Source organism: Hemiscyllium ocellatum, chromosome 22 (assembly GCF_020745735.1).
Source record: "Hemiscyllium ocellatum isolate sHemOce1 chromosome 22, sHemOce1.pat.X.cur, whole genome shotgun sequence".
Taxonomy (NCBI): Eukaryota; Metazoa; Chordata; class Chondrichthyes; order Orectolobiformes; family Hemiscylliidae; genus Hemiscyllium; species Hemiscyllium ocellatum.
In genome coordinates this window covers 10350341-10374568 of record NC_083422.1, presented here as the reverse complement: position 1 = coordinate 10374568, position 24228 = coordinate 10350341, and the positions used below count along the sequence as shown (strand labels likewise).

At 41.8% G+C, this 24228-nt stretch overlaps 1 protein-coding gene across 1 annotated transcript in view; it reads right to left on the bottom strand.

The window, feature by feature from the left end:
- ipmkb (inositol polyphosphate multikinase b) overlaps window positions 1-24228 on the bottom strand; it is a 102965-nt gene that overhangs the window by 43320 nt on the left and 35417 nt on the right. The window contains exon 3 of the mRNA XM_060841870.1: window positions 3868-3964. Coding sequence (XP_060697853.1) covers window positions 3868-3964 — 97 coding nt within the window. The remainder of the gene's footprint in view (window positions 1-3867; window positions 3965-24228) is intronic.

Here is a 24228-nt window from a genome sequence, read left to right as displayed (position 1 = left end):
ACCATTAAGTTTAAAAGCTGCTGTCAAAGCAGCCTTGGTGAGTTGCAGTGTATTTTGCAGTTAAAACACACTTCTGCCACAATGTCAGGGAAGGAAGTGACTGTTGATGGTGGTGAATGGGGAGCCAAGCCATCAATCTGCTGTGTCCTGGATGGCATCAAACTTTGCTGCTCGAGTTGCACCCATCTAGGCAAGTGAACAGTACTGCATTTTACTCCTGACTCCACCTTGGAAATGGTGTTTTGGGGAGACAGGAGATGGAGTTACTCACAAGGATTCGCAGCCTCTGAATTGCTATTGTAACCAAAGTAATTATATGGCTAGTTCAGTTTCTGGTCTACGTTAATCCATAGCGATCACAGTGGGGGATTCACCAATGGTAACTCCATTGAACATCAGAGAGCAATACTTAGATTTTCTGTTGAACAGACGGTCATTGCCTGGCAATTGAATGGTGTGAATGTTACTTGTCAATAATCATCCCAAGCTTGAATGATGTCCAGGTCTTGTTACATTTAGACCGAGAGCTTCAGTATCTGTGGAGCTGTGAATGATGTTGAATATTGTGCAATTATCAGTGAAGATCCTCACTTGTGAATTGATGATGGAGAGAAGATGGCTGGGTCTAGGCTCTATCTTAAGGAACATGAAGGTATTTGTGATGCAGTGGTGACGTCCTTACCTCTGAGCCAGAAGATCAAGGCTCAAGCCCCAGTTTTCCATAGATGTGCAATAACTTCTTGGAACAGGATGATTAGAAAATACCTACCCTGAGTAACCTCAGCTGCAGGATACTGTGGCAGAGACAATTAACCTCCAACGACCACAGCCATTTTCCTTTGTGCTAGGTATGTATCCAACCAGCAGAAAGCCCAACATCCATCTCATCAATTCCCACTGACTTCAGTCTTGCCAGGGCTTCTTGGTGCTATACTCAAATACTGTGGTGACAGCAAAGGCATTCACTCTCATTTCACCTGGTCTAACTCACATAATATTCACCTATCACCACACCTAGTCTGGCTCCAAGTCAGGTAATGTTTTGATTTTAAAATTCTCATTCTTGTTCTCAAGTTCCTCCATGGCCTAACTCCTCTCTACTTGTGTCATCTCCTCCAGCCCCACATCCCCAAGAAATCTACACTAACCTCAATCTAGCTCTTGACCATCACTGGCCATCCTTTTAGTTGCTTGGTCCCTACATTCTAGATTCACTGCTTCCACTTCTCAATCTCACTTTTGCTTCCTCTAAGTATTCCTGCAAACAAAACTCATTGACCAAACTTCCAGGTATTCTTACATAGTTTACTGTCAATAACCATTAAAAAAAATTAACGAGATGTCTTTGAATGCAATTTTTCAACTAAGATTTGTTGCAATATCAACGAAACAGTAAAGAAAACGCAGCAACATATTTAGATAGAAAGTGATCAAAATAAAGTAAAATGATTTCAAAGTATCAGGTATGGCGATAGAATATACAGGAACACAATTAATCTGAAAGGTTATTAAAACAAGGGCAAGGACACACACACACACACAGATAGACAGGTACAAACACACAAAGAGCTGAGATTTTTGTTTGTCTGTGAAAGATTAGCTAATACTAGGGCAGCTGCAGAGGGAAAAAATACATTCTTTTCTTACATCTGGTTACTCAGAACTGATCACCAATCAGTAGATATTTTGTCTCTGTTGCTCACAGATGGTACTAGCTGCTGTAGCATTAGGAAGCAGGGGTCTGGAATGTGTTCGCAGAAGGATTAAATCTGTGTAAGTATGTGGTTATACCAACACAATGAAAAATGTGATTAATATTTTGTTAGCATTGGTTTCAGAATCATCACAGTCACTCAGTTCAACGTAATGCCCACTGGACTTCGTTTTAGAGGGACATGCATTTCCAACATAAACAAAAGGGCCAAGTTACTTTAAAAATTAAACCAACTGGTCACTCTCTAAGCAAGTTTTAAAGCTATAATTTATCTAAACAATCGCCTGTGCAACAGATGGAGGGAAACAAAATCAGTTTACAAAGGAAGTAGAGAATGAACAACTCACTTAGTGTGTTATAATGAATGAAAACCACAAGTACAGTCAGCACAAACAATGAAATAGTTTGCTAAAGGAATGGGAATACATGGAGATTAGTGGCATTTCTTTTCTCAGGACAATACAATTTCCTAATGCCTCACAGAAGCATTGCAACACTAAGAATGTCGACCATGCTAAATTGCTCGTAGTATTAGGGGCAGGTGGAAATGTAGGAGAATGGGCCTGGATGGGTTGCACTTCGGCGGGTCGGTGTGGACTTATTGGGCCGAAGGGCCGGTTTCCACACTAAGTAATCTAATCTAATCTAACAATAGGTTGGTACATCTTAAAAGGAAGACAACACAGGGAAGCCTAACTGGGAATTCCAGAGCTTAGACATAGACAACTGAAGCAGAGACCACCAGCAGCAAGGCAATTAAAATGAGGGAGAATCAAGAAGCCAGAATTAGAACAGCACACATAACTCAGGGGATTGTAGGAATAAAGGAAATTACAGGAGCTGGGAAGGGGAAAGGTAATGGAAGACTCTGAAATCAAGGATGAGTATTTTAAAATCAAGATGCTGCCTGACTGGGAGCCAATGTCGGCGAGCACAAGGGCAAGAGTGGAACTCAACTCCATACAAGAAACGGCAAGGTCATGAGAGTTTGATTACCTGAAGTTGAGTATAGAATAGCCAGAAGGCTGGAGGGAACAAAGGGATGAATACTGTTTTAGTCACACACGAGCCGTTGAGAACGGTATTTACTGGATGAGAATGGGATGTTTAAGTAGATGGTTTTGGTGATGAAGCAGGTGGTCAGAAGTTCAAATGTGACACCAAGATGGTGAACAAACTGACTTACTCAGACTGTTGCCAAGGAGACGGACAGATTCAGTAGGTAGGGAGCGGAGTCTGAGAGGAGATTGAAAAAAGTGGCTTCAACATTCCCAACATTTAGTCAAACAAAACTTCTATTCACCTATTATTGGACGGCAGATAAGCTAGCTGATAAATTAACAACAGTGGAGGAGTATAGAGAGGCGGTGGTGAAGTAGTAGAGATGAGGGTTGTCACAGTATATGTGAAAACCAACATCATATCTTTGAATGAAGTTGTCAAAGGGTAGTATGTAAATAAGAAATAGAAATGCGTCAAAGGTAGGCCCTTAAGGAAGAAGTGGAATGGTTAGAGGAAACATGGCAAGTAATTCCCTGGTTACATTTAGATAGATCAGCATGGAACCAGAAGACAGCAGTCTCACTCAGGTGTACAACTGGAGCACGATGGTGTGGTTTTCATGTCGAAGGCTGCAGAGAGTTCAAGTAAGATGAGGAAGGAAAGCTTACCTTTCTCACAGTCACAAAAGATGTGATTTTGATAAGTTATTTCAGTACTGAGGCAGGCCAGAAACCTGTTAATAGAAATTCACACAAGGAATTCTGGGAAGGTGGGAACAGATGTGGGAGGTGCATTGAAGGACTTCAAAGTTAGGATGTTTATTTGCAAAATAGTGCGGTCAAGGAGTGTTTTTTATTTGAGAGAGGGATGGCAATTGTGGACTTAAAGGAGGGGGGACAACATCAAAATGGGAAGAGCCCTTCACGATGTCAGCTAACATTGGGATGAGGAAGCTGTGTTGCACAATCAGCAGCTTAACAGCAATAAGTCAGGCACATGATCTCATGGGCAAGGTATGTTCAGAGAAGGAATAAATGGAGACAGGAGACAGACTGGAGAAAATTTTAGATATGAAGGTCAGTATCAAGATAAGAATTGTTAGGTTACCAGATCATACTGTACACAATATCACAGTTCAGTGCAAAGGATACCATTAGGTGCAGTAGTTGGTGTCCAGGTGCCAAGGAATTTAGGCAGGAATTTTCGTAGTTCTAAGAACACGTGATCATGACAAGATGAACCAAACACCTGAAAACAGAAGGAAAAGTCTGTTGAAAATTGATATCTGAACATTAGGACTACAAACAAAGCTAGTTTTGCCCATTGAAGGGCTCATCAAACTCTCTGGGAGTACTGAAGGGGGTGACACAAGGAAACGAGTTTTGTCAGTAAGAGAAAAATATCTTTCTGTCTCAAGAATGAAATGTATTTCAAACTAAATGTACATATATTCTTGTATTTCACAGCCAATTGCCCCATCGCCGATTGTTCAGCATTTAAAAGTTCAGAATTGGCTTCAATTTCACCATACTTCTAAATCTGTTAATTCAACCACATTAAGCCTTCACCAGAGAGGTGATGTCGATAGGACAAACCATTCGATATAATCATGAATCGGTGACTTCGGAAAGGTGCATAAACAACTTAAAGGTTCAACTATGTGTCAACTGGAAAATATTACGTCAACATATGGGAAAAATTAAAACGTCATCATGAGATAATGTGTATATAAAACAGAGGTCCTTCAACGATCAGATTAGACCGTACTCCAATTTTTATCAGCACATGTACTCTTTGTGGAATGACGCGGCAGTCATTTCACAGCATTAACAGTATTCTGTGTATCCTGGAATCAATCGATTCTAGTATTTTGTGTTTTCATTTCAGATTTCCAGCATCTGCAGTATTTTGAGTGATGTCACAGGCAGGAATCCAAAGTTACTACCTTCATGTCCCAGAAAATGAACTTGTAATTAGCTCATTTGGCCAGACAGCTGGTTTGTGACACAGAGTGATGCCATCAGTACAGATTCAATTCCCACACCGGCCGACATCACCACGAAGGCCCTATCTTCGCAACACTGCCCCATTCCCCATCTGTCATCTACTTCTAATGAGAGAGCAACACTATGGTTTTGGATGTTGGTTTGCTCGCTGAGTTGCAAGGTTCATTTCTAGATGCTTCGTTACCCTACTAGGTAACATCTTCAGTGGGCCTCAGGTGAAGCAATGCTGAAATTTCCTACTTTATATATATATGCTTGAGTTTCTTTGGGTTGGTGATGTCATTTCCTTTGAAGTCACTTCCTGTTCCTTTTCTCAGGGGGTGGTAGATGAGGTCTAATTCGATCTATTTGTGGATAGGATTCCGGTTGGAATGCCATGCTTCTAGGAATTCTCGTGCATGTCTCTGTTTAGCTTGTCCTAGGAAGGATGTGTTGTCCCAGTCAAAGTGGTGTCCTTCCTCATCCGCATGCGAGAATACTAGTGAGAGTGGGTCATGCCTTTTAGTGGCTAGTTGGTGTTCATGTATCCTGGTGGTTAGTTTTCTGCCTGTTTGTCAAATGTAGTGTTTGTTACAGTTCTTGCACGGTATTTTGTAAATGACATTAGTTTTGCTTGTTGTCTGTATAGGGTCTTTCAAGTTCATTAACTGCTGTTTTAGTGTGTTGGTGGATTTGTGGGTTACTACGATGCCAAGGGGTCTGAGTAGTCTGGCAGTCATTTCAGGAATGTCTTTGATGTAGGGGAGAGTGGCTAAGGTTTCTGGACAGGTTATGTCTGCTTGTTTGGGTTTGTTGCTGAGAAATCGGCGGACTGTGTTCATTGGGTACCCATTCTTTTTGAATACACGGCATAGGTGATTTTCCTCTGCTCTGTGATGTTCCTCTGTGCTGCAGTGTGTGTTGGCTCATCAGAATAGTGTACTGATGCAGTTTAATTTGTGGGTGTTGGGATGACTGCTTCTGTAGTTCAGTATTTGGTCTGTACGTGTTGTTTTTCTGTAGACGCTGGTTTGAAGTTCTCCATTGGCTGTTTGCTCTACTGCGACATCCCGGAATGGCAGTTTGTTGTTGTCTTCCTCCTCTTTAGTGAATTGTATGCCACTAAGGGTATTATTGATGGTCTTGAAGGTTTCCTCTAACTGGTTTCGTTTAGTGATGACAAAGGTGTCATCCGAGTAGTGGACCCAGAGAGTTTGGGTTGGATGGTTGAGCTGTTTGCTCAAGTCTCTGCATTACAGGAAATAACATCACCACACGAAATGGCATCACCAACCCAAAGAAACCCAAACACATAAGTAGAAAGCAGGAATTTTCAGCAATGCTTCGCCTGAGGCCCACTGAAGATGTTACCTTGTAGGGTAACGAAATGTCTGGAAATGAACCTTCCAACTCAGCAAACCTACATCCAAAACCTCAGCCTGAGCTACAAATCTTCTCAAAGCTCACTAAGATGCTATGGTTCTCTGAGTATGACAACCATAACGTCTATGACTAAACACCAGAAAAGGGCTCAAGTGTGGTCATGAAAAGAAATTTCAAGGCCAAGAGGTGTGAGTTTCAACTGCCTGTTAACAGCTTCAAAGGCCCCACCTGGGTGTTGTTTATTGTGGATATCACCTAACAGAGTTTTGGATCTGATGTCTGCTCCAAAAAGTCAGTGAAAGAGTCAATTTTTTTTCAAAAGAATACCTGCAGTTTAAACACTTCCCAGCACATGCTACCTCACAGATCTGCCATCCCCACTCTCACACAGCTTCGAGTACAGGAGTTTGAGGGTCATGTTGCAGCTGTATACGACATTGGTTGGGCCACTTTTAGAATACTGCATTCAGTTCTGGTCTCCCTGTTACAGGAATGATTTAGTTAAACTTGAAAAGATGCTTAACTACATCAGAAAAGATTTCTAAGGATGTTGCCGGTGTTGAAGGTTTTGAGTTATAGGGAGAGGCTGAATTGGCTAGGGCTATTTTCCCTCAAGCAAAGGTTTATAAAATCATGAGGGACATGGAAAGGGTGAATAGCTAAGGTCATTCTCACAGGACAGGGAAGTACAAAACTAGAGGACATACGTTTAAGGTGAGAGGGGAAATATACAAAAAGGTACCTGAGGGGCACAGGGTAGTGCATGTGTGGATTGAGCTGCCAGACAAAGTGGTGGAGCCTGATACAATTACAATATTTAAAAAAAACATCTAGACGGGTATATGAATAAGAAAGGTTTAGAGGGACATGGGCCAAATGCTGGCAAATGGGACGAGATTAATGTACAAAATCTGGCCGGCATGAACAAGTTCGACCAAAGGCAGTTTCCATACGGTACAACTGTTTAACTATGACACATTCTCCTCTATTCCACTCCCATTGACATCATAGCAATTTTTAAAATGGAAAAGGGTGTTTTAGAAAACAGTGCACTAGCATATACAGGGGAAAGAAAATTAAGCTAAATGTCCTCCTTTCGTGTTAAATGATTCTATGCGGAGAAAGGGCCTATGCAATGCCAGCACAACAGGACATATGTGGCTTGGAAAATTGTGGTCAGTTGATTCTTAGTCAAGACGGCATGAAGGGCAGGGTCAGATGGCATGGACAACACAGCAAATTTCTAAACAAGGATTTTGGTGGTTTCAATAGCAATGTGAGGACACTCATATCACTGGGTGTTACTCCAATTGAACTTGAACCTGAAATAATGCTGTAAAGCAGATAGAGCACTATCTAGTACAGACTCAACACAGCTCCATCCACCCTTTCTCTCCTCTCCCGTGTTGTCGACTTCAGAATGTCCTGTGCAAACTAAAGTGATCAACAGTTCATAAAAGCTGTAGGAATCACATTCCTTCAGCCAAGGATAATATGTCTGTCTCTTCTAGAATTTAATCCAGCTCATCCTTTTCTGAACTCAAAGAATCACAGAGTCCCTAGTGTGGAAACAGGCCTTTTGGCCTAACAGGTCCACATTGACCCTCCAACGAGTATCCCACCCAAACCCTTTGCTCTACCTTCACCGCTGACTAATGCACCTAACCTACACATCCCTAACCTGCATATCTTCGGATTTTGGGAGGAAACCGGAGCACCTGGAGGAAACCCACAGGGACATGAGGAGAATGTGCAAACTCCACACAGACAGTTGCTTGATGCTGGAATCAAACCCGGATGCCTGGTGCTGTGAGGTAGCAGTGCTAACCACTGAGCCACTGTGCCACCCTCTTCTGATTGCAGTGCAATTATAGAATCCCTACAATGTGAAAGCAGGCCACTTAGCCCATCAGGTCCACAATGACCCTTCAAACAACATTCCACCCAGACTCATCCCCCCTTACCTTATTTCTGTCACCCTGCATTTCCCGTGGCTAATGCACCTAGCCTGCACACCCCTGCACCACATGGGCAATTTAGTTTTGCCAATCCACCCTAACCTGCATAATCTTTGGACTGTGGGAGGAAACTGGAGCACCCGGAGAAAACCCATGCAGACACTGGGAGAATATGCAAACTCCACACGGACAGCTGTCCAAGGCTGGAATCGAACCTGGGTCCGTGGCGCTGTGAAGCAACAGCGCTAACCACTGAGTCACTGTGCTACCCCTGTAAATAAAACCTATGAATATGTATGGAATAAAGTATAAAATAAAAAAATAAATTAATAGAATTTTAAAACTTTAAGTAAGGAATAAGCTCAGTCAACCATCTGTTTGCAGCACTCAGAACCACACAATGACAGACTCTGTAATTCTACCGGCTAAATGCTGAAAATCCCTTCCAGGGACCGCTGTTACTCCAATCTCTTAGTTTAATTTTAAAAGTACAGCTCCTGAATTTTCTATGCACTTACAACAAGAATAAATCAACTGGATTAAACTGTTAAGACAGAATTTGATTTCTGTTCATCAGACATTATTTAAGTTCAAACTAAGAATTCAAACCTGGTTGTTGGAGATTAAGAGAAGCAACCTAATAAAGATCATCTTTCACAACTCTTTATGCCATTATCCTTTATTTAAGGTCAAACAGGAATGTAATAAACTTGACTTTTCTGGGCATTGTGGATGATTCAGTTTGGGGATTTATATTATGGCTGAAAATGTGTTGCTGGAAAAGCGCAGCAGGTCAGCAACATCCAAGGAGCAGGAGAATCGACGTTTCGGGCATGAGCCCTTCTTCAGGAAGGATTCCTGAAGGAGGGCTCATGCCCGAAACATCGATTCTCCTGCTCCTTGGATGTTGCTGACCTGCAGCGCTTTTCCAACAACACATTTTCAGCTCTGATCTCCAGCATCTGCAGTCCTCACTTTCTCCTAGAAGATTTATATTATGGTTCTGCCATCATGTACCAGCAGCTAAACAAATTGGGATGTGCCTAGCCTTGCCTCCAAACTAGATTAATCTTAGCCAAGCTGACAGAAAATATACTATAGTCTGAAAATATAACATATGCCATAAGTATTCCCAGCCTGGAAGAGATAGAAAGAGATAAAGCATTGGTGACAGAACATAATCACTGACCAATGTCCAACAATTCCCACTGAAAATGCACACGTCTGGACATCATACATCAATGCTGGGTAAGCTAGCCTACACTGGGGTCTGCCATGAAGAGAGAACTGAACCTAAGGAACCAAATCCTGCTCAGTGAAGAAAAACAACAGATACAGGGATTAGCCGTGGCAGAGCTTTACATGCTTCACATTGGATTTGGTTCGATGTATTACTGTCCAACGAACCGAGGTATAATGAAAATGTTGTCTTACATGCAGGTCGTTCTGCTGTAATGCACGTTTCGTCAAGGCGAATTGGCTATGATGTGATTGACAAATAGGGGGCACTTTTCAAAAGCGCAAACTTTTAAAACTTGTTGGCTATAATGCGATTTTTGTGCTTTTTTTTAAGTGCATGATTTTTATATAGCGCAGGGTCACACAAGAATGCAACCATCACATTATAAAAGAACTGCCTACAGTACAATCTGCCTGTAAAACACACAAGTGCATCAGGAAAACAGGGTGCAGAATACACTGTTATATTGCAGGACAAGTACTTTAAAAACAGGTCTCAATACTCTATTTAGCACAGAAGGGAATAATGAAATATTACAAACATCACAAGATTGTTTAACTTCAACAAACTCAATGCAGGTGCCTCAACAATCAGAAACATTGCTCAAAGACATGCTGGAGATGCAGCTTAAGATGCCTATTTATTCTTCATTTATTTCCAAACATCTGTAGGCTATATATCACAAGGTGCGGGCTCTTGTAACACTGTGGATAGTGTCCCTACCTCTGAACCAAGAGATCACGGTTCAAGTCCCATCTGCTTCAGTGGTGTACCATAAAGTGTTTGAACAGGTTGATTAAAAATGCATATCACATGGTTCCCTATCCCTGGGCCAGAAGACCAGAGTTCAGAGTTCAATTCCCACCTGCGTAACAACATCTCTGAACACGCTGACTAAAACATACACATATAATTCTGTTGTCACCAAGAAATCTGCAAAAATCTGATTCAAGGTTACATACACTTGAGCTGGTAAAGGTTACTTTCTGTAAAATCACAAAATTTAATATTTGATCTGCTAGGTAATTACTGTCAGAGAGAAAGATGTACTAAGAATACAGAGTCAAGTGCAATGCAAAAAAACTAGCTAAACCAAACTCACAGCAGGACGGTGGAGGGATGAAAGAAATGGCAATTCAAGGCCACAGCAAGACTAGGAGGGTAAAAGAATGGAAGCAATAGCAGGGCCAAGCACAAGACTCTCAAAGATTAAAAAATCAAAAACAGAGCAGCAGGTATAATAATTAGGTGATGGGAAGATTCAGAGTCAACTGAATGCATTGAGAAATAAACAAGTGGGCCAACGAAGGAAAGCAGATGATTTACTGATTATTACCAATCTTTTTTCTGAGCTCAAACAATCATTTAAATGAAAAGCTGAGAAACAAAAACTTCAGTCAGGGCAAGAATAACGATGAGTGAATTAATAAGAGTGAGAGAGGACAGAGCAGGTCTAATGTTTCCAATTAACATTCATAAAGTAGCTGAAATCAGGTATTAACTGCAGTGTAAGAGGGGCAAAGTTTTTGCTTTATATCAAACATGACATCTGAAATCTGTTGCTTCCAGTTCGTGCACCATAATGGAACTTCAGGACAGGACACATGTGATGTGTACAGAAAATGACTCCAGAAGGTGACCAGCTTTCTGCAGTGCATGATCAGGATAGAAGATGGTAGGTGGTGGGATACAAGATCAATAACGGCTGGAAAAAACAGGCAACAGGGGAGACCTAATGTTGTCTGCCACTCCCAAACACATACTCCGTATCGAAGGGTGCTGGGAGAAATACCACCTCAAAGTACTGTTCAGACAATGGAGTGCATGGACAAGGGACTTCACAAGGAGAAATTAAGAACAGAGTGCAACAGTTATACAAGGTTCTATAATTAGGGGTACTGACAAGCAGTTCGATAGCCACCATTGTGATTCCTGCATGCTACACACAGTATTTATCTCCCTGGTGCCAGGCTAAGGAAAGCAGGATATCCCGAGGAGGAAGCGAGTGAGGCAAAATGTTGAGACAGTGAATATGAAGATCGGATTTTCAGCAGCTATGAAGTAAAAAAGCAGAACCTCCATCGTAAATCTCTGGATTACACCAGTAGTATGTCCTACGGATGCAAAGAAATAGGAAAACAGGGATCATGTTTAGGCACGGTGTAGGAGGGAGGACTTCAGATACCAAAGATCACTGGGACCAGTTTTGGTTAGGAAGCCCCCATTCAAAACTCATGGGTTGCACCTTGATAGGACTGCACACAGAGTCTTCACAGGGAGATTGACAGGGTTTAAACTAAACCAGCAGGGGGATGGGCACCAGCACAAAAGTAAAGAGAAAACAGGCTTACAAAGTGACAGAATTGGAAAGCATCACATAATACCATATTAGATAGGAGTGGATTAAGGTGGTCAGTGAGAAATAAAAAGACAGGATTTGAAGACAAATATGTAAACACAAAGTATATTGAATAAGATTTGTAAACTGCATGCACAAATTGCCATGTGGAAATATGATGTGACAATAAAAAAAAGAGGAGGGCTGTGCACTTAATAATCAGCAATATAACATGAACACAAAAGATGAGAAAGGAAGAAGGGAGATAGAGTAGAAGAACTGATTAGGAAAGAAACTGAAGTGTTAGAAAGAAAGATGCTCTTGAGGAGATAAGAACAGAATCTATTTGTTTCGTATTGAGAACCAAGACTACGGTCATGTTATTTAGGACAGTCTATCAAGACCTACAGGGATGTGCAAGAACTATACAGTGGTGATATGAGAGAATATTTATTACCCAAATATCAACTACATTCATGTTAAAGTAAGGAAAGAAACTTATGAAATACATTCAGAAAAACTTCCCTGATCAATATGTTCTTGGTCCTAAACTAGAGAGAAGGAACATTTGGATCAGATGTAGAATAAGGTGGGCCAGGTGGTCAAAAGTATCACTGGGGAAACACTAAACTCAGAACAGTCATAAGGTTTGCAAAGCAACAGGTTACAGTATAAAAGTAGAACTTCACATTTATAAAGAATGAAAAGGAGAATGTGGCTGGAGTAAAATGGATCCAGTGACTGCCTGAATAATCTTTGTGGAAGAGATGTTACAGGCACACACTCAGTGCATTCTAACAAGTGAGAAAGATAACGCAACCAAAGCTAGAGTTCCTCAGCAACAGACAACATAATGAAGCAAAAAAAAGGAGGGTGTACCGTTAATAAATGTAAATTATTCAATGAAGAACCAGATCAAATTTAATATTTTGAGAGGGGAAATGAAGAAATTATAAGCCTGGAAAAGACAGAAGACCACACTTTAGGAGGCATGCAAAGGCCCTTGTGAGAGTGCAAAATTCATGCAAAAGACAAAATCTGCAGGGTTACAAGTAAAAGGAGTTGGAGAATAGGACTGACTCATTTGTTCTACAGAGAGCTAGCATGGACGACATGGTCTCCTCTGTATTACAGTAAATGACAATGACTGGGATTTCAACTTGTGATTTATGCAGCAAGTATTTGAAAGGATCGTGTCCTCAGTCAGTTTTAAATTGCATTGCAACATTTCCTTTAGCATACTGCATATTTTTAAAACATAATGGGAACTCCAATGCCTGAACAATGCACACCAACGCATCATTTTTTCCCCACTGAAGTGAGAATTATCTGAATGAAATCAGTATCTGGACATAATTCAAAATGTCTAATGGAAATCTTGGGATCACAAGGACTTTACATGGTGTTCAAGAGCATATGAAAAGTTGCATGGTATTTAAATTTGAAAAGTAAGGTCCAAGATCATATTGTGACTTATGAAAGACACAGCCACAGACAAACAAATAATCAGAAGGAGGGCAAACTGATGGAACAGCATTCAATTTTTGTGATACCTTTTCATCAGAACTCATTTACTTTGGATTGCTGTTGAACAGTGCACAAATACAAACTCATTGTTAAAACCAGCAATCCTTAAACAGATGGCAAAATAGTGATCATACAATAAAAGCTATTGGAATAAGATACAGTTGAGTATATTTCTGATAACTACATTTGCAAAGATATAGATCAATGTACCTCCATACTCAATAAGGTTGTTACCAGAATTACAACAGCTAACAGCGACACAGTAGCAAATCGAGAATTTATAACATTTACTGTAGCTGCTTTGAGAGTTTGCATATGAAGCATGGAAACACAGTCACAAAACTCTAGCATGAATCCTGACCAGGACTGACTTGAGGAGTTATGATGACTGAAAAGCCATCTTGGGCAGACATACAAAACAGGAATTGGTGACATGGGAAACTACTTCACCATCACCTTTCGCATGAAAGAACAATTTCATCTTACAGTGCTCTACTAATTTCTTGCATTATCACAAACGACATATATGGATTCAGTTTAGTTGAAAAGTAAAGTCTAGTAGGTTTATTTACAACTAAACTAATGCATACAGCACAGAATAATCTCCAAATTAAATCATGTAAGGTGCTTTAGTGAGGAGAGGCTGTGACCTACACTGTGATAGCATCCAAATATTTCAAAACTACATGCAGAAAGATTAGTATCTTTCCCATAGTTTCAAGCTTCTAAAGGCTATCAATGTTTTTTGCAGGGTTATGTGCAAACTTCTCTTCTTTGCCTATTTACCTCCATTGTTTTATTTAAAACATGCTTGCAAACTTCTTAGGTATTGTGATGAAGTTGAAAGTGCATACTGTATGCTTGAGAGAGTGAAGGCTGGTTTGGCAGTGGGAGTTTGCAGGCAACGGTCATGTGACTGACCAGCAGTCTCAGTGTACTGGAAAATTGAAAATGTGTAACATTTGGCGGTAAACTAGATACCTCAGTTATTTTGACCACCATGAATTTAACCAATCAGTTTAAATTATACCCCAGAATACTAAAGCCTAACTGAATTTGAATTTTACTGTTTTGCCAACATTGAACTAATGAGACAATCCAATGTTTGAGGTATAAATGAGCCGACATTTTCGCAACTAGCCAGAGAGTGCGACAATCTGCTACTTAGAGAGAGAGAGAGAGAGAGAGAGACTGCCATTCAAAACACTCTCTATCAAATATATCTTTTTCACATGTAACATCTTTGCAGCACAAGACCAAAGACGACCCAGGGTGATCTACAGCCAGAGGAAGACAGGACGCTGACAACAGCCGCTGTCTGGTTTTAAAAATTAAGTTGCTGTAATTTTAATAGGGGCTTTCGTTGGATCAGTATATTGTTATAGAGTTGGAGGTAGATAACAGAAAGGAGGGAAAGGAGGCTTAGAGCTGTAAATAGTTGTCCTTTAATGTTCACTTTGAGAGTTAAAGATTAAAATTGATATTTTTCTTTAAGGAGTGGAATTTGGAGAGTTCTCAGTCACTTATACTTTTAAAGATTACAAAACAAGGTGAGCTTTTCTGTGTGTTTGGTTTAATTAGCTAGGCAGCACGATGGCACAGTGGTTAGCACTGCTGCCTCACAGCGCCAGAGACCCGTGTTCAATTCCCGTCTGTGTGGAGTTTGTACATTCTCCCCGTGTCTGCGTGGGTTTCCTCTGGGTCCTCCAGTTTCCTCCCACAGTCAAAAATGTGCAGGTTAGGTGAATTGGCCATGATAAACTGCCTGTAGTGTTAGGTGAAGGGGTAAACGTAGGGGAATGGATCTGGGTGGGTTGCTCTTCGGAGGGTCGGTGTGGACTCGTAGGGCCTGTTTCCACACTGTAAGTAATCTAATAAAATCTGAAAGGTCTCCCGCCGTGTCGCAACAATAATCACGCTTCAATTAATTCAGGGCTCTTTTCTCTTATCCTCGTTCAAAATGAAATTAATTGGAGTTCTGCATCAAAAAATGCATTATCTCTAGAAATTTAATAACAACTTTCTTCACCAAAGTTGAAAATTCATTACAATATGCCAGTTACAATAAATTAATCTTCAAGATTGACTGTCCAGATTAAAAATTAAAAAGCTTCACATTCTTGCTGAAGTTCAGTGTCCTGGGAGAGGTGGGGAGAGAGGGCAAGGCATGTGAGAGAGTGAGAAAGAAGGGTGGAGGGGTAAAAGATGTGTGTGTTTGAGCACCCACACATGTAAACACATACACAGCCATGAATGCATGTACAGTGCTCACCCATCAAACAGGAGAGGATTTCCCTGTTCCCTCCACCTTCCGTTAGTTAGACCCAGACTCATTGAGATGTACAGCCCTTCGATCCAACTGGTCTATGCTGACCAGATATCATAAATTAATCAAGTCCATTTGGCCCATATACCTCTAAACCTTTCATATTCGTATACCCATCCAGATGTCCTTTCAATGTTGTAATTGTACCAGCTTCCACCACCACCTCTGGCAGCTCATTCCATACACGCACCATCTGCGTGAAGTCGTCGCACCTTAGGTCTCTTTTAAATTTTTCCTCCTCACCCTAAACCTAGTACTGGACTCACCCACTCCAGGGAAAGGACCTTGTCTATTTACCCTATCCATGCCCCTCACGATTTTATAAACCTCTATATGGTCATCCCTCAGTCTCCGACGCTCCAGAGAAAGCATCCGCAGCCTATTCAGCCTCTCTCTATAGCTCAAACCTTTCAACCCTGGCAACATCCTTGTAAATCTTTTCTAACCCTTTCAACGTTTACAACATCCTTCCTATAGCAGGGAGATCAGAATTGCACACAATCTTCCAAAAGTCACCAAACCAATGCCCTTGTACAGCCACAACGTGACCTCCCAATTCCAGATCTCAATACTCTGACCAATAAAGGAAAGCATACCAAACATCACCTTTACTATCCTATCTACCTGAGTCTTCACTTTCAAGGAACTATGAATCTGCACTCCAAGGTCTCTGTTCAGCAACACTCCTCGGGACCCTATCATTGTGGGCGGCACGGTGGCACAGTGGTTAGCACTGCTCTCTCACAGCGCCTGAGACCCGGGTTCAATTCCCGACTCAGGCGACTGTCTGTGTGGAGTTTGTACGTTCTCCCCGTATCTGCGTGGGTTTCCTCCGGGTGCTCCGGTTTCCTCCCACAGTCCAAAGATGCGCGGGCCAATTCAGGTGAATTTGCCATGCTAAATTGCCCGTAGTGTTAGGTAAGGGGTAAATGTAGGGGTATGGGTATGTTGCGCTTCGGTGGGTCAGTGTGGACTTGTTGGGCCGAAGGGCCTGTTTCCACACTGTAAGTAATCTAAGCGGACAAGTCCTGCCCTGATTTGTTTTTCCAAAATGTAGCACCACACATTTATCTAAGTTAAACTCCATCTGCCACTCCTCAGCCCATTGGCCCATCTGATCAAGATCCCATTGGACTCTGGGGTAACCTTCTTCGCTGTCCACTGGACCTCTAATGGACCATCTGCAAATTTACTAACTGTACCTGCTATATTCACATCCAAATAATTTATATAAATGATGAAAAGTAGTGGACCCAACACTGATATTTGTCACACACCACTAGTCAGGGGCCTCCAGTCAGAAAAACAACCCTCCACCACCACCCTCTGTCTTCTACCTTCTAGCCAGTTCGATATCAAATGCTAGTTCCCTCTGTATTCCATGAGATCTAATCTTGCTAACTAGTCTCCCATGGGGAACCTTGTTAATTGCCTTACTGAAGTCCATGTAGATCATGTCTACCGCTCTGACCCCAACAATACTTCTTCAGAAAACTCAACCAAGTTTGTGAGACATGATTTCCCACGCACAAAGCCATGCTTACTATCCTTAATCAATCTTTGCCTTTCCAAATACATGTACATCCTGTCCCTCAGGATTCCCTCCAACAACTTGCCCACCATCAATGTCAGGCTCACTGGTCTATAGTTTCCTGGCTTGTCCTTACCACCTTTCTTAAATAGTGGCACCATGTTAGCCAACCTCCAGTCTTCCGACACCTCACCTGTGACTATCGACGATGCAAATATCTCAGCAAGGGACCCAGCAATCACTTCCCTAGCTTCCCCACTGAGTTCTAGGGTACACCTGATCAGGTCCTGGGGATTTCCAAACTTTATGCATTTTAAGACATCCAGCACCTACTCCACTGTAATATGAACATTTTTAAGATGTCAACATCTATTTCCCTATATTATATATCTTCCATATCCTTTTCCACAGTAAACAATGATGCAAAACACTCGTTTAGTATCTCCCCTATCTCCTGCGGTTCTACACATATGCTGCCTTGGTGATCTTTGAGCGGCCCTATTCTCAAGTCCCCTTTTTGCCCTCTGGATTTCCCTCTTAATTATACTCCTACTGGCTTTATAATCTAAGGATTCACTTGATCTATCCTGTCTATACCTGACATTCGCTTCCGTCTTTGTTTTAAACCAAAACCTCAATATCTCTCGTCATCCAACATTTCCTACAAGTACCAGCCTTCCTTTTCACCTGAACAAGAACATACTGTCTCTCATTATCTCGTTTCTGAAGGCTTCCCATTTTCCAGCCGTTCCTTTACCTGTGAACATCTGCCTCCAATCGGCTTTTGAAACTTCTTGCCTAATACCATCAAAATTGGCCTTTCTCCAATTTAGAACATTAACCTTTAGATCCAGTCCATCCTTTTCCATCACTATTTTAAAACTAATAGAACTGTGGTTGCTGGCCCCAAAGTGCTCCCCCACTGACACCTCAGTCACCTGCCCTGCCTTATTTCCCAAGAGTAGGTCAAGTTTTGCACTCTCCAGTCGGTATATCCACATAGTGAATCAGAAATTTTTCTTGTACACATTTAACATATTGCTCTCCATCTAAACCCTTAGACTGGGACTGCTATAGTGTTATGTTTGGAAAATTAAAATAACCTACCATAACCACCCTATTATTCTTACAGACAGCTGAGATCTCCTTATAAGTTCGTTTCTCAATTTCCCTCTGACTACTGGGAGGCCTATAATACAATCCCAATAAGGTGATTGTCCCTTTCTTGTTTCTCAGTTCCATCCAAATAACGTCCCTGGACGTATTCCCAGGAATATCCTGCCTGAGTACAGCTGGAATGCTATCCCTTGCCACTCCCCCTCCTCTCTTGCCTCCCTTTCTATCCTTACTACAGCATTTGTATCCTGAACAGTGAACTGCACTCCATCCCTATGATTGCTATGATATTCCAGTCCAATTTTCCCAAGCATGCTCTGAATTCAACTGCTTGCCATGTTAAGCATCTTGCATTGAAATAAATGCAGTTTAATTTATCAGTCCCACCTTGTTCTTGCTTTGTCCCTGCCTGCCCTGTTTGACTTGCTCCTCTTCCCAACTGTACCAGTCTCAGATTGATCTCTTTCCTCACTAGCTCCCTGGGTCCTTCCCCCCACCTTACTAGTTTTTATTCTCCCCAGCAGCTCTAGCAAATCTCCCTGCTAGTATATTAGTCCACTTCCAATTCAGGTACATACTGTCCTTCTTATACAGTTCACTTTTACCCCAGAAGAGATTCCAATGATCCAAAATGTGAACCCTTCTCCCCTGCACCAGCTCCTCAGCCACGTATTCATCTGTTCTCTACTTATTCCTAGCTTGCAGCACCAGAGCTAATCTAGAGACATTACTACACTTGAGGATCACCTTTTTAAATTCCTGCCTAATTTCCTATATTCTCTCTTCAGCATCTCATTCATTTCCCATCCTATGTTGTTAGCTCCAATGTGTACAATGACCTCCTGCTGGTCCCTCTCCCCTTTGAGAATATTCTGTATTCTCTCTGAAATATCCTTGATCCTGACATGAGGGAGGCAACACACCGTTCTGCTTTCTTCCAGTTGGCCACAGAAATATCTGCCTGTGCCTCTGACCAGAAAGTTCCTGACCACAATTGATCGCTTGCAACCTCTCATCACATTACAGCTAGCCGTGGTAACAGAAACTTGGCTGTTTGTGCTACATTCCCCTGTGCGTCCATCACCCCCTATAATTTCCAAAACAGCATCCCTGTTAAAGATGGGGATAGCCACAGGAGACTCTTGCACTACCTGCCTACCTCTCCTTCCTCTCCTGGCAGTAACTCATCTACCTGACTGTATCAGAAGCTTTTCTCCCTTCCTGTAACTGCCATCCATCACACCCCCACAGCTCCTGTAAATTCTTCATTATCTCTAACTGCCTTGTTTAATTGTGCACCATCATTCACAACCTGATGCCGTAGGGTTGCAAAGATTCAACTTGAGCCATCGGTTGTACAGACTACTTCAAAGGTCAAGTGTGCATTACGTGGAAATAAAATTAGGGCCATATTCACTGGAGTTCGGAAGAATAGAAGGGGATCACATGGAAATCTGTAAAATTCTAATGGGACGAGGACGACACAGGATAAATGCAGGCAAGTTGTTCCCAATGACCAGAGAGTCTAAAATCAGATGTTACAGTCTAAGAGTCCAGAGTAGGCCATTTAGGGCTGAAATTAATAGAAATTTCTTCAACTCGAGAGTGATGAACCTGTTGAACTCTGCCACAGAAAGCAATTGAGGCTGAAACAGTGAATGTTGTCAAGGAGGAGATAGGTATGGTTCTTAGGGCTGAAGAGATCAAAGGTATGGGATCGAAGCAGGAATAAGGTACTAAATTGGATGATCAGCCACAATCAAATTGAATGGTTGAGCAGGCCTGGAGGAAGAATGCCTCATCTTCCACCTTGGGACCCTGCAGCCACACCAAATCAATGTGGATTTCACCGGTTTCCTCATTCCACCTCCCCCCAGCTTATCCCAGTCCCAAGCATCCAACTCTGCACCACCCTCTTGACCTGTCCATCTTCCTTCCCACCTATGCACTTCACCCTCCTCTCTGACCTATCACCTTCTCCCCCACCTTCATCTACCTATCATATTCCCAGCAACCTTCCCCCCCTAGCCCCAGCCCCCTCCCATTTATCTCTCAGCCCCCCTGCCCACAAGCCTCATTCCTGATGAAGGGCATATGCCCAAAACATCGATTCTCCTGCTTCTCGGATGCTGCCTGACCTGCTGTGCTTTTCCAGCGCCACACTCTCAACTCTGATCGCCAGCACCTGCAGTCCTCACTTTCTACAAAGGTGAGGAAGTGATGGCTTTGGGTATAGTTACAAGGTTTAAAAGATATTTTTAAAAGTTCATGAAAAAAGGTTTGGAGGGATATGGGCCAAGTCCAGGCAAGTGGGATTAGTTTAGTTTGGGATCATATTCAGCATGGACTGGTTTGACCGAAGGTTCTGTTGTTATGCTGCATGGCCCAAGCTCTTCAAACTTGAACACCACGAATGTTAGTGAGGAGTAATTTGCAGTTACAAAAAAGAGTTAAGTGCGCCTTCTTCATTTCCTCATTCGATACCTACGTTCACAGACCAACAGTTTATTTGATTTCTTATTATTTGGAGTATTATACAACTGAATGGCTTCGATCATAGAAGATCATAAAATCCCTACAGTGTGGAAACAGGCCCTTCGGCCCAACAAGTCCACACCGACCTTCCGAAGAGCAACCCACCCTATTATCCTATATTTACCCCTTGTGGGGCTTTTGCCCAAAACGTCGATTTTCCTGCTCCTTGGATGCTGTCTGAACTGCTGTGCTTTTCCAGCACCACTCTAATCTAGAATCTGGTTTCCAGCATCTGCAGTCATTGTTTTTACCTATATTTACCCCGGACTAACGCACCTAACTTACACGTCCCTCAAAACTATGGGCAATTCAGCATGGCCAATTCACCTGACCTGAACATCTTTGGATTGTGGGAGGAAACCGGAGCACCTGGAGGAAACCCACGCAGACACTGGGAGAATGTGCAAACTCCACACAGACAGTCACCAGAGGTTGGAATTGAACCTGGGTCCCTGGTGCTGTGAGGCAGCAGTGCTAACGATCGAGCCACCACACCGCACCAGGCTTACTGGGTTATTTCAAAGAAACATGTATTTATCTAGCACCTTTCATTATTTCAGGATTTCCCAAAGTGCTTTGTAGTCAGTTAATAATTTTTGAAGTCAGTCATTGAGGTTTATGGCACAGAAAAAGGCCATTCAGCCCATCAAGTCTGCAGCAGTCAAAAACAAGCACCAAACTATTTTAATCACATTTTCCACCACTTGGTCCATAGGTCATATGCCTTGGATGGCAGGTGTTGACTTTATTGAAACATGTGAAACACAGCAACCCATTGACACCCAACAACATCTCAGAAACAGCAACGTTGATCAATGGATGAATTTTGGCAAAGGGTGGGAAAACCACTATTTCTCTTCAAAATAATGCCTTGAACATTGCTTGTCAGGAAATGAAAACCACATTTAATAAACTACCTCAAAGGATCTATGTTAACACAGACTCTGTCAGTATAGCATTGAAGGCTGAAGCTTTATTCTACGGTCAAGTTTCTGAAGTAGGTCATGTACGCACAACCTTCTCAGACACGAGCGTACAATGCACTGACTCACAGCTAACAATTCATATCTCACAGCAGCTAACAGACAACCACACTGGTGTGGGACTTGCCTGCCATTTACACAAACTAGGTAAGAATAGCAGAATAGTTTCAGGTCAATACGAACTGGGCTTTGTTAACACAGGATTTGAAAACTGTATGGTATCATTGCATCAGCTCATGGTTTATCCAGAACCTATTACAACAGATTTTACCACAACAGACTGTGGGAGAGGCACACCACATAAACCTTACTTATATTTTCCTTCCTTCAACTTTTTGTTATGATGCGACTCAGCACAATATTAACACTTTAATGGTGTCAGTAAATGTACAATGCAAGAAACCTTTTTTTTATACAAGTCCAAAACTTGCCTGGTGAACTATAAATAATTGAGTGTATTGGCCACAAATCAAAACAATGAAATGAGCACTGCATAATTGAGGCCATCAGTAAGTGCAGTGATCTGCTGAAAGCTTTAAATGAATTAGACATGCAATAATTTTCTTGTTTAATAGGTAACTGATGTGGAATTAAACTCTTGCACAATTTTTTATTCCAGAGTCATTCATTACCATAAAATGTCTGTTAAAGATTTATTATAATGATGTGACAGTGTTCTCACAAAACTGCCCCTTTTTGCACTGTAACCACTGAAACTTTTAAGTACAGTGTTCAGATCTGTAATTGAAACTAGAATGAAGAAGAATTCGAGATTGAACTGTATGGCAAAACTATTTCACCATGCAAGCATCAGACAATCCTGAAAGTTTGTACTGAAAGAGTGAAAGATAGAAAAGTGCAGGATGCCCAGCTTAACCAAGCAGTCACAAACAAGTGTGCAAAAGCACAAAGCAATACCCTTCCTCCACCTTTCTCATTACCTCATGGCATGAGGGCATTACTGCCAAGGGTAGTGTTTATTGGCCAATCAAAACTGCCTTTGAGCAGAGGGGCATGAAAGGCCCTTTTCAGACAGCAGTAAACAGTTAACCACACTGCCTACATTTGGGGACTCATGTGTAAAAGGTAAAGGCACCATAGTCCTGTTGCTCTTGTATGAGACAGAGAGAAAGAGAAAAAGAGGGAGGGAGGGAGGGAGAGCGTGAGCAACACTACTGGCACTGGTTTAACCTAAGGATTACTGAGAGAGAGGTTCAGACTGAGTCCTTCATGGAAACTTCCACCGTGGGGAGAAATGAACCCACGTTCTAGCACTACCCAGCATCGCAAACCAGCCATCCAGCCAGCTGAGTTGGGTGGCACAGCGGCTAGCACTGCTGCCTCACATCCCCAGAGACCTGTGTTCAATTCCCGCCTCAAGTAACTGTCTGTGTGGAGTTTGCACATTCTCCCTCTGCCTGCGTGGGTTTTCTCCAGGTGCTCCGGTTTCCTTCCACAATCCAAAAATGTGCAGGTTAGGTGAATTGGCCATGCTAAATTGCCCGCAGTGTTAGGTGAAGGGGTAAATGTAGGGGAATGGGTCTGGGTGGGTTGCTCTTCGGAGGGTCGGTGTGGACTTGTTGGGCCAAAGGACCTGTTTCCACTCTGTAAGTAATCTAATCTAACCAAATGCGTACCAAACCTAAAGGACATTCGTAAACCAGATGGGTTTTTATAATAAATCAAAGATAGTTTTATTGTCACCATTTCAATTTAAGGGTTTACTTACTGAATTTAAATTTCAACATCTGTGATGGAATCTGAATACGTATTCCCAGAAGCAGCTTGGGTCTCTGGATTGCTAGTCCAAGTGACATAACCATTATACAACTGTCCTCAGCCCCAACCACTCTATCCCCTGATCCAAGACAAGCTTGCATAATGAACAGTCACTTCTTTTCATGCTTTTTAAACAATAAAGTTGAGAATATGTAAAGGCCACATGGTGAAATATTTATTGAAAAAGACAATCCTGTTGCCTCGATTACAGTGATTGTACACTACAGTAAAAGACATAACACATCAGGAAGTCATAAGCTGAACCACTTTCAAGCTTTACAAACCTGCTGTTTAAAGCAATTACAACAAATTATTTAGGTTCCCCATCGACTTGCAAGCTCTCTAATTAGAAGATGTAGCAGTTCATCCATAAAAGTAGACTTTAAATGCTCAAACGTAACAAATGTTTGTGGGTGAATAGCCATTTATATTTATGGTTAACTGATGAACTATAGCACATCAATGTTTCAGAAAGATTCCCTCACTTTTAGCTGTTAAACAATCACACTATGATCCAAATGCTAACAATTCAGCAATTTGATCCACTCTATTTGACCTGACTCCAAATAATCAGGACTGGTTTGAACCAACACCCAAAAGCCCGCGCTTAAACTCCCAGTAGCTACCTGCAAAAGTTCACAAATGGTCTTTCAGAAAATCATTTTCAATCTAGAGTGTTTCCAATTAATTTCCTATTGCAGAGACAGAATCAACAGTCCGCAGTGGTTCCCATCACAAAACTATTCCAGATCCAAAAACAACATAAAATAGGTTTTTCTTCAATTCTTTCTTTGGTAGGTATCACAGGCTA